At 44.4% G+C, this 12,079-nt stretch overlaps 1 protein-coding gene across 1 annotated transcript; it reads left to right on the forward strand.

Moving 5' to 3' along the window:
• Positions 1 to 498: 498 nt before the first annotated feature.
• Positions 499 to 5,820, forward strand: LOC148508298 (uncharacterized). Its single transcript, XM_088444760.1, has 2 exons — positions 499 to 564; positions 3,159 to 5,820. The coding sequence occupies exons 1-2, from the start codon at positions 499 to 501 to the stop codon at positions 4,785 to 4,787; spliced, it is 1,695 nt and encodes a 564-aa protein (XP_088300886.1). The 3' UTR covers positions 4,788 to 5,820.
• Positions 5,821 to 12,079: the final 6,259 nt, after the last annotated feature.

Below are 12,079 nucleotides of genomic sequence, written 5' to 3' on the forward strand. Positions count from 1 at the left end.
AACACCATCAATCTGTCAAATAGATTAGTAATGTGTTTTTGACGTGAAGAAAAGATGTAATAATACACAGGAGAAATATATGTATACAGACTTATTGATGAATGTCTCACACATACATATTGGGCCAAATGTAATAAGGTAAGAGTTTAGAAAATGTGAGAGTTTAGCTGTAACCTCTCACACCTTTTAAACTCGCCCATGTAATAGAGTCTGAGAACATGAAAACGTATGTTGTTATTAGACTCAAAAAACTCTCATCCACATGTTTTCCCATTTTGAACATGAAATGCGACCAAAGAGAGAGATTACTGCTAAACACTCACATTTTCTACACTCTCTCCCTATGACGTTTGGCCCATAGTCTTATTGATAGATGTTCAACTGTTGTTTTGAAATTAAAATAAGGAAACGGAAACTCCAAAAGTTCAGTTCACTCCACCCATTGCAAAACTGCTTGTTCAGATCCTGCTGGAAATATTTTTAGTATCTGTATGTGCTATGACCAGTTCAGTGCCTGAACGATCGATAATGTGGTTGGACAATATACGAATTGCAATTAAAATGGTACGTCACTTTCTACTTTCTTCCATAGGACACTACTTGTTAGCTAGCAACACGTAACAGTAGATTGACTTTCTAAGTACTAAGTTAATAATTGATTCCCTATTGCATTACAGAATAATTGTGAGTGGCAGAAAGGTAAATTGTTCTGCTTTATGGGTGACTAGGGGGTGTATTAACTAAAGTGCGGGTTTACAGAAGTGGAGCATTATGCCCATAGCAACCAATCCGGTTCTCCTTAGCATTTATCCAGCCCCTTCTAGAAGATAATAGCTAGAATGTGCTTGGTTGCTAGGGGCAACATCTCCACTTTTATAAACCCACACTTAAGTAATCATACCGCTAAGTGTGAATTATCATTTGCCACGCTTACGGTACCTCCGTACTCACACATTTCTGTTCGCAGACCCACAGGTGCATTTGAATAATACAAGTAGAGATGCTGCCCACAGCAACCAATCAGCATTAATCAAGTACATGCAATAAAATGATAGGTAGAAGCTGATTAGTTGCTATGGGCAACTTCTCCACTTCTTGATACATCTTCCCCTATATCCTCTGTGCATATTCATATTAGGGCCAGCTCAGAGTTAAGGACCACATACATCATGCGATCATCTCCGCAATTCTCTGATCCGCCGATCCATCTGGGGATTGGGTAAATTCTACATGATAAAATTCCCGATTTGCCAATTCCAATCATATTTTGGCCTGGATCTGCAAATCAGGAAAATCCAACATGTTGGATTTCTGCTATGCCCCAAACCCGGCGTCTTGTGATCGAGGAATTGCTACAATCCATTGCTGATGTATGGGGGGCATTACACACTGCTCTCCTGCAATTGCACTCACATTTCGTGCATGAAACTAAATATGGATAGTTACCCATATGCTTAGTTGTAAGCTTCTATGTGAATGCAACGCCCCTATCTGTATGCTTGATTTTATAGCAGTCCTCATTATGGGCTCTATTTAGTAACATTATTTTTATTAAAATTAAGTGAAAAGTGGTATTTCACACCCTTTTTACATTATTTTAGTATCACCTAAAGTTACTACAGGGCAATTGAAGTACAATTCGTAAAATTCTACTCCAAGCCCTAATTATCACTTATTTTTAGTAAGCAGATCGCATTTCCCATAATTGTAATGGCAAATGTGATCTGGCCAAAGTTACTAAAAATAAATTGTGAAACAATACCGGGGAAAGCCCTGTGATAATAACGCCACATGGAGGTGGCGTTATCCAGGGTCTTCCCCGGTTACCAGACTCCTGCTCTGCTCTAACGGGCAGAGCAGAGCCCGGAGTCGGCCCCAGTGATCAGCTGTGTGGCGTTATCCAGGGTCTTCCCCAGTTACTGGACTCCTGCTCTGCTCTAACCGGCAGAGCAGAGCCCGGAGTCGGCCCCAGTGATCAGCTGTGTGGTCTAAACAGACCACGCACTGAAACACTGTGAAAAAAAAGAAAAAAAAATAGTAAAAAAAATAACTTACCTGAGTCCAGGGACCGGTAATCGGAGCTCCAGTGATGTCTCCCCTCCGGTCAGCTGGTCTCCCATCCTGCACTGGGGCCCGGTAGTCACCTGACCGGGTCCCAGTGCATGATGGCATGTCAGCTGACCAAAGCCACGGAGGACATCACCGGAGCACCAGAGGTAAGTGTAATTAGGGATGGGGGGGTCACAATCGTGGGGGCGGGGCTTAGCATTGGGGGTGGGGCTTAGTGGCGGCTGGTCAGCGCATGCACGGGCACTTGTCACAGTATTTTTTGCGAAAATACCGTGATAAGGCTGCGGAGGGGATTCGCAGGGACAGAGCTTTAATCGCAAGCTCTGTCCCTGCAAGGGATTTTTAGTAAATCCCTGTGATATTGCCTGAATCGCAATGCGAATTCAGTCGGTAAGATCACACTACAATCTGCATTCAAAATGCAGATTGTAGTAAATAGAGCCCTAAGAGTCCTATACTTGGTACAAGAGATCCATCTGAAAACAGACAGATCTGCGGTCACACAGACAGATGCTCTGCATTGCCCACAATTCCATCTACAAGCCTACACTGGAAAGCTATATCTGCAGATGATGGTCATTCATACACACTGAGCGACCATCATCAGTCTGTTTCGCTACGGGTCCGCTGGCCGGGGGCTGACCTTCATATGTACGGGTGGTCGGCAGGCCGCCCATACACACTGGCCGATGGATAGATGTATATCTCTCCATCAGCTGTGCAGCAGAGCCGATGCGATATGTCTGTCGTTCACAGACATATTGCGGGTACACACTGGCCGACGGGCACCCGATATATTGGTCGGCCAATATATCTGCCAGTTTGTACCCAGCATTAGCCTACATGTGAACATCCTGTTAATACCCAGTTACACCCTAGCTACTAGTGAAGATGCAAATCACCCTTACATGCGTGCACTTGACTAAGGAGCATGTGCTGTGTGAAAACACACAATAACTGTCTGCAAAACGTACTTGCTTCCCACACAGCATCAGTCCCATTCTACAGCTAGTAAAATAAGTTTGCTACTTTAACTCACATCAGTTAAATTCAGTAAGCAATACATTTATGGTTACCTTGTTTTTCAGGTAAGGAGCATGCTGGTGACAGCTGTCCTCATCTGTAACTTGGTTCTTACTCCACCAGGATTTGCACAGAGCTGTCCTGTCCAGTGTGACTGCTTTAATACAGTCAAAGTGTTTTGTTCCGATTCTGCAATTTTCAAGATCCCCACTGATATTCCTGCTAATGTCAGTCAACTCACGTTTGTAGAGACTTCCATAGAAAGATTGAACAATGCATCTTTCACAAGTCACAGTGGTTTAAAGAAATTATTTTTTGTCAACAATAATATAAATTTTATCAGTGAAAATGCATTTCATGGGCTGCATAATCTCTCTGAACTGCAGATAACAGGCAACCCACTTACAGAGCTGGAACCTGAGATATTGAGTGACCTAAAAGAACTTCAAAAACTCACAATCACACACAATGCAATCGATGTTATTCACTGTAGACTCTTTGATAAGACACCAAAATTAGAATTCCTTTCATTACAAGGAAATAATATCACATCCATGTGCCACAATGGGTTCAGGAACTTGGGGAACCTGCGTGAACTTAACCTAGGTTCTAACAAAATTGTCAGACTATATTTTAATATTTTTATGCCACTTTCGAGCCTAAGTATTCTCATGCTAGACCACAACCATATGACTACGTTACCAGTAAGAAGCTTTGGTAGCCTAAATCAACTTACAGAGTTATTATTACAGGGGAATCGTTTAGCTCTGACTCTGGATGAATATTTTGGACAATTGACATCCTTGAAGAAGCTCAATCTTATTTCCAATTCCATTAAACATCTACCTTCTCGCGTCTTTTCCACATTGCACAATCTGATCTGGCTCAACATAGAGAGAAACCAGATTGTAGATCTCCCTGTTGGGATTTTTGATGGATTGCAAAATGTAATCAGCCTGTCTCTGAGTGATAACCAACTGAAGGCCATTCCAGAAGGTGTTTTTTCCAACTTAGTCAAACTAGAAACATTATTTTTGTCTGGCAACCAGATGGAAACATTACACGGCAACACTTTTCATGGACTTGAGTCTCTCACCCATCTTTATCTTGACAACAACATACTGTGTGTTATTGATGGCAATACATTTACAAATTTGACAGCTTTGCGTGTCATCAGTCTTCATCACAACAAGCTGACAACACTCCCAGAAGGCATATTTGATTCACTGTACAACATGATATCAATAGTCCTTCACAGTAATCCTTGGTGGTGTGACTGTTCATTGCTCTATCTTTATAACTGGATACATGAAAACCAGGATCTGATGCAAGTTTCCGAAATTACGTGTGCAGGGCCACAGCACCTCCTGGAAAAATCAATCAAGCATGTGAGACAACGGCAACTAGATTGTCCTCCTCTGCGGAATGATCTGCAAATATTATTCAGGGGAGGGGAGACATTAATTACTTATGGGTCTGACAGTGACAAAAATGCCGTCCCCAGGACCTGCAAGGCTTATTTAACCAGCAATAGTAGCTTAATTCTTAGTTGTGAGCTGTTGGTGTGTACAGATATTAATATTCATATCTCAATTTTGAAAGAATCCAAGAAAATGACGTACAATCACAGCTACACAAATGGTGGATCTGGTTGTGCTGCCACTAACTTTAATGTCAAAATCACAACTACTTAGAGAATATTCTAATATACACATTACATATTTTATTGCAGTTTATACATATAATAGAAACAGAAACTACAGAAGACGAATAGAAAATGTTAGTATAAAATCAGTATAATACTATAGTACCTAATTTAGCAGATATACAATATGAAAGACAACAAATCCTACTGTGGTTTTAGGAGTTTGTGACTTTGGGGCCTTGTCATTATTTTAATTATCGGGGGCCCAAACATTTCTTTACAATCAACGCTATAGTGCTGTGCCAAAGTATTAGAGTCTGGCATGTCTCCATATGCATGCCACGGTGCCAGGGAGTGGGCAGATGTCATGGGCATGTAGATAGGTCTCAGTACATAACTTCAAATTGTCACAATTCGTGGTCCCGAAGGGGGCAGGGGCTTATACAAAATTTGCCTTTAGACATTTTGGGAAGTATGTGGTTGTCATGTAAAAAGGTCTGAGGGGCATTCGGAGAGGTCTGAACAGCGCAGTGTGCATGTCTGGAGAGTCCATGCTGTTCCAGACACCCTGCTAGCCAGATGAAAGGGCCATAGGGCAGTGACTGTGCCTCCCACTGGACTACATGTGGAGGCACCTCTCGCACACTCCTAGTTACGGCCCTGAGTCTAACTGCAGGGGTGTATTAATGCCAAGGGGGCACTGCAGCAGCGTTTCTGGTTGTAGGGTGCCATGCCAAGGATCCTGCTAGCCAGATGCAGGGGCCGTGGGGCTGAGACAGTGCCACCCACCATACTCCGTGCTCTGTGTGGCACCACCACTTTCACTCCCCTAGTTACAGCTGGGTCTGAAGGCAGGGGTGGATTATTGCCAAGGAGGGCCAGTGTGCAGCGCCTCCCCTGCTTAAATCAATTATACTTGCCAAGTGAGTCTGTGCAAGTAAGTGTGACTATATGCCGCAATTACCCCCACACGTTTAATTGAATCTACCCTATTGACTAGCTTTGAACATGAATTTAATGACGTGAAATTTTTTTTACCAAATTGGTTTAAATTATATCTAATGTAACTGAATCTGGTCTAATTTGCCCTCATTTTTTGTAAAAAACAATCGTATTAAACATATTTGATTGTATGCACTATTTAAATGGTTTGTTTTTACTATTGTATAAGTTCTTTTCTCTCTATCTCCATCTAGAGGCCATGATTAATACTGCATAGATTATTTCAAATTAGTTGGGCAATAATTATTAGTCACTGCAATAATTTAAGATAGATAAGAATGCACAAATATTGGTGTTGCAAGCAAAGTAATGGCAGAAGGTGTATGAATATTTTGTAAAAATACTTATAATGCAGTGCAGCAATTTCCCACCAATGTGTTAGACTGGATGTCAAAAGAATTAAGGTGAGGAGGCCTCATATTCATTATTTAGAACAGGTCACAGACTTTTGAGATGAGCAGGGCCATTTTCCTTTGTGAGCTATTTCTTTCCTGACTTATACCATCATCAATTCCCTACAATAGCACCTAGCCCTTGGGTTCTGCTGTCCTGCTGCCTATTTGAGTACTATGACCACTGATGCAGCAAAGTTTATAGCAGATCCTGTCTTGCAATGTTCTGTACTGTAAGTCAGTTTCTTTTATAATTGTATTAAGTCTGTTTCCCTCTATGTACTTTGTAAGGCACTGTGGACCGCTTGTGGCACCATATAAATAAAGCATAATAATAACAACAACTGTATCATAGGGCGGTTACTAATGTTGTCTGTAGTATATGGCAGTCACTAATACTATCTGTAGTACATGGCGGTCACTAATGCTGTCTGTAGTATATGGCGGTCACTAATGCTGGCTGTAATATATGGGGGTCACTAATGCTGTCTGTAGTACATGGCAGTCACTAATACTGGCTGTAATATATGGGGATCACTAATGTTGTCTGTAGTACATAGCAGTCGCTAATGCTGGCTGTAATATACTGGGGTCATTAATACTGTCTGTAGTGTATGGCATCACTAATGCTGTCTGTATTATATGGAAGTCACTAATGCTGTGTGTAGTATATGCGCATAGACGCAGCGGCAGTCACAATAGTGTCCATCCCTGAATCAGCCCCAAGGTACGTGGCATTATCCAAACCTGGGCTAACAGCCAGACTTCTACACAAAAAAATATATTTTGAAACCACTGGGTTCCAATGAAATTTTGCTTGTATAGCCAATCTAAAAAAATGAAGTGTCTCTAAACAAAATATGTGACTAATATGAGGTGGGATTACATGTTTTGAGTATTGAGGAGAGCATTCGGGGGAAAGGGGCAAACAGACCTTCCTCCAGTTTGCCATTAGTATACATTTCTAATTCCTAGGAGCCAATATAAAACACAGCATGTGTAAAAGCCATCAAATCAGGGATCCCTAAACCTCAAGTTTCAATTACTCAAGAGCAGTGGCAAGGCTGCCGAAGCTGGCATTATTAATTATTAGGGGTGTGCACCGGCCACGTTTCGTGTTTTGTGTTTTGGTTTTGGATCTGGATCTTTCTTCGTGTTTTGGATCTGGATTGGTTTTGCCAAAACCACCCTTCCGAGTTTTGGGTTCTGGGTTTTGTGTTTTGCATCTGTATTTTTTTGAAAAAAAGCATAAAAACAGCTAAAATCACAGAATTTGTGGGTTTTTCTAATCCTATGCTATTATTAACCTCAATAACATTAATTTCCACTCATTTCCAGTCTATTCTGAACACCTCACAATATTGTTTTTAGTCCAAAAGGTTGCACCGAGGTAGCTGGATGACTATGCTAAGCGACACGAGTGGGTGGAACAAACACGTGGCCCATCTAGGAGTGACACTGCAGTGGCAGACAGGATGGCAGTTTGAAAAACTAGGCCCCAAACAGTACATAATGCAAGAGAAAAAAGAGGTGCAAGATGGAATTGTCCTTGGGCCCTCCCACCCACCCTTATGGTGTATAAACAGGACATGCACACTTTAACAAAGCAATCATTTCAGCGCCAGGGTCTGCCACACAACTGTGGCTGAAATGATTGGTTCATTTGGGCCCCCACAAAACAAGCTGGCAATTAATCTGTCCCTGCACAAATTGGCTCTACGGAGGGAAGATGTCGTCCTCATCCTCCTCATCCACCGATTCCTCACCCTCTTTAGTGTTGTGTACATCCTCATCCTCACGGAGTATTAACTCGTCCCCACTGGAATCCACCACCACAGGTCCCTCTGTACGTTCTGGAGGCTGGTCTCCCTGGAAGAGTTGATAACTCATTTTTACGAACATCATCTTCTCCACATTTTGTGGAAGCAACCTCCTACGCCTTTCGCTGACAAGGTTCCCGGCTGCACTAAACACTCTCTCGGAGTACACAATGGAGGGGGGGCAACTCAGGTAAAATAAAGCTAGTTTGTACAGGGGCCTCCAAATTGCCTCTTTTTCCTGCCAGTACAGGTATGGACTGTCTGACATGCCTACTTGGATGCTGTCACCGATGTAATCCTCCACCATTCTGTCAATGGTGACAGTATCATATGTAGTGACAGTAGACATGTCAGAAATTGTTGCCAGGTCCTTCAGTCCGGACCAGATGTCCAAACTTGGTCCTGCCTGCCCTGCATCACCGCCAGCAGGTTGCTTAGGATACCTAAGTTTTTTCCTGGCAGCCCCAGTTGCTGGAGAAAATGAAGAAGGAGCTGTTGACGTGTCACGTTCCGCTTCAGCTGACAGTGTGTTCACCAGCAGGTCTTTGCACCTCTGCAGGCTTGTGTCGGCCGGAAAGAGAGACACCACATAGGCTTTAAACCTAGGATCGAGCACGGTGGCCAAAATGTAGTGGTCTGATTTCAACAGATTGACCACCCTGGAATCCTGGCAAAGCGAATGAAGGGCTTCATCCACAAGCCCCACATGCCGAGCAGAATCGCTCAGACTTAGCTCCTCCTTCACTTTCTCCAGCTGCTTCTGCAAAAAGCCTGATGTGGGGAATGACCTGACTCAAGCTGGCAGTGTCTGAACTGACTTCACGTGTGGCAAGTTCGAAGGGCTGGAGAACCTTGCACAACACGGAAATCATTCTCCACTGTGCTTGAGTCAGGTGCATACCCCCTCCTTTGCCTATGTCATAGGTGGATGTATAGGCTTGAATGGCCTTTTGCTGCTCCTCCATCCTCTGAAGCATATAGAGAGTTGAGTTCCACCGCGTCACAACCTCTTGCTTCAGGTGATGGCGGGGCAGGTTCAAGAGTGTTTGCTGGCGCTCCAGTCTTCGGCACGCAGTCGCTGAATGGCGAAAGTGGCCCGAAATTTTTCGGGCCACCCAAAGCGTCTCCTGCACGCCCCTGTCGCTTTTCAGAAAATTCTGCACCACCAAGTTTATTGTGTGAGCAAAACATGGGACGTGCTGGAATTTGCCCAGATGTAATGCCCGCACAATATTGGTGGCGTTGTCAGATATAACAAATCCCCAGGAGAGTCTAAGTGGGGTAAGCCACTGGGCGATGATTTCCCTCAGTTTCTCTAAGAGGTTGTCGGCGGTGTGCCTCTTACTGAAACCGGTGATACACAGCGTAGCCTGCCTTGGAACGAGCTGGTGTTTCTGAGATGCTGCTACTGGTGACGCTGCTGCTGTTGCTGCGTAAGGTGATACATCTACCCAGTGGGCTGTCACAGTCATATAGTCCTTAGTCTGCCCTGTTCCACTTGTCCACATGTCCATGGTTAAGTGGACATTGGGTACAAGAGCATTTTTCAGGATACCGAGGACACTTTTTCTGACGTTTCTGTACAGTCTCGGTATCGCCTGCCTAGTGAAGTGGAACCTAGACGGGATTTGGAACCAGGGACACACTACCTCCATCAATTGTCTAAATCCCACTGCACTAATGGCGGATACCGGACGCACGTCTAACACCAACATAGCAGTCAAGGCCTCAGTTATACGTTTTGCGTCAGGATGACTGCTGTCCTACTTCATCCTCCTCGCTAAGGACTGTTGGAGGGTCAGTTGTTTAGTAAAAGTAGTGGTGTTCCTACTTCCTCTCTGGGATGATGAACGACTCCCAGCAGCAGCAACAGCAGCAGCGGCAGCAGGAGGCGTAGCAATGCAGGATCCTCCGGAGGAATCCCGGATAGGAGAGTCAGTCATACCAGTGACATGGCCTGCAGGACTACTTGCGATCCTGACTAAGGAGGAAATTGACGAGGAGGGAGTTGACGGTGTGGTTTGCAGGCGCTTGGATACAACAGGACAACGGGATTTAGGTGTCCCTGGACTGCTTACGGTCTTAGCCAAAGTTTCTGAACTTGACAGTAACTTTTTATGAACGCGCTGCAGGTGCCGTATAAGGGAGGATGTTCCTAGGTGGTTAACGTCCCTACCCCTTCTTGTTTCACCTTTACATATGGTACATATGGCAATACAGTTGTTGTCCGGATTTGGATAGAAATATTGCCAGACCAAAGAGGTGGAATGTTTGGTCTTCTGCCAAGGCATGACCGTGATGGGCTTTTTCATACCACGGACAACAACTGTCTCCCCCGGAGCCTGATTTAAACAAACCACATCACCATCAGAATCCTCCTCGCCAACTTCCTCCTCAGCGCCAGCTACACCAGTATCCTCATCCTGTTGTACTTCAACAGTGACATCTTCAATTTGCATATCAGCAAGTGGACTGTGGGTGCTCCTTTCAGCACTTGCAGGGGGCGTGCAAATGGTGGAAAAAGCCACCTCTTCCCGTCCAGTGCTGGGAAGGTCAGGCATCGCAACCGCCACCACACTTGGACTCTCCTTGGGGATTTGTGATGTCTTCTTAGAACGCACAGTTCTTTGCTGTGCTTTTGCCAGCTTAACTTGTTTGATTTTTTTAGCGGGAGGAGGGCTTCCATCGTCATGTGAAGCTGAACCACTAGTCATGAACATACTAGTCATACTAGTATGACACACACTAGTCATAGGGAAAGACCTTAGCCGTTCCTTGCCACTCTGTGTCATAAATGGCATATTGGCAAGTTTACGTTTCTCTTCAGATGATTTAAATGTTTTTTTTATGGTCATTTTCCAGAACTTTGTCATTTGGGATTGTATGTGGCCTCTACTATGACATTGGGCATCGGCCTTGGCAAACGACGTTGATGGCATGTTATCGTCTATGTCATGACTAGTGGCAGCAGCTTCAGCAGTAGGAGGAAGTCGTTCTTGATCTTTCCCTATTTTATTTTTATCGGAGAAAGTTTGGTCCTCCATTTATGTTATATCGATTTGATATATACGTGCGGCTAAGGCGCACACAAACAGAAAATATTTTTTTATTTTTGCTGGAGAGTAGTGCACTTTGTGGGTTACACCACCCTTTAAGAAATGAGCCAGCCGGCTCTTTACTTATGGGACACAGGCGCACGCTTGGCGCTGCTCCTTTGTTGATGCACGTGCAGCCACAGTGCACACAATTCACAAACACAGAAAATATTTTTTTATTTGGTTTGGAGTGTACTTTGGGGGGTTACAGCACCCTTTAACGGTCAAGCCAGCCGGCCCTTTACTTATGACACAGGCGCACGCTTGGCACTACTTTGTTGATGCACGTGCGGCTACTGCACACACAATTCACAAACACAGAAAATATTTTTTTATTTGTTTTGGAGTGTACTTTGGGGGTTACAGCACCCTTTAACGGTCAAGCCAGCCGGCCCTTTACTTATGACACAGGTGCACGCTTGGCACTACTTTGTTGATGCACGTGCGGCTACTGCGCACACAATTCACAAACACAGAAAATATTTTTTTATTTGGTTTGGAGTGTACTTTGGGGGTTACAGCACCCTTTAACGGTCAAGCCAGCCAGCCCTTTACTTATGACACAGGCGCACGCTTGGCACTACTTTGTTGATGCACGTGCGGCTACTGCGCACACAATTCACAAACACAGAAAATATTTTTTTATTTGGTTTGGAGTGTACTTTGGGGGTTACAGCACCTTTTAATGGTCAAGCCAGCCGGCCCTTTACTTATGACACAGGCGCATGCTTGGCACTACTTTGATGATGCACGTGCGGCTACTGCGCACACAGGCCCTCATTCAGAGCCGGACGCTCTGAGCAGAGCGCTCGCTCTGAATGAGGGCCGTCCTCCATAAAAATGGAGCGTCCTCCTGGACGCTCGTATAGCTGTGGGTCACCACCCACAGCCTCTACGAGCGTGCAGGTTGATGGTCGCGATGGTCTTGACCATCGCGACCATCGCCACTGCGAGCCGGAGCCTGCGGTTGAGTTTCTCAACCGCAAGGCCCAGAGTGATTTTGGCTCTATCAGAGCCAAAATCACTCCCACT

Source organism: Taudactylus pleione, unplaced genomic scaffold (genome assembly GCF_031769625.1).
Source record: "Taudactylus pleione unplaced genomic scaffold, aTauple2 ptg000372l, whole genome shotgun sequence".
Taxonomy (NCBI): Eukaryota; Metazoa; Chordata; class Amphibia; order Anura; family Myobatrachidae; genus Taudactylus; species Taudactylus pleione.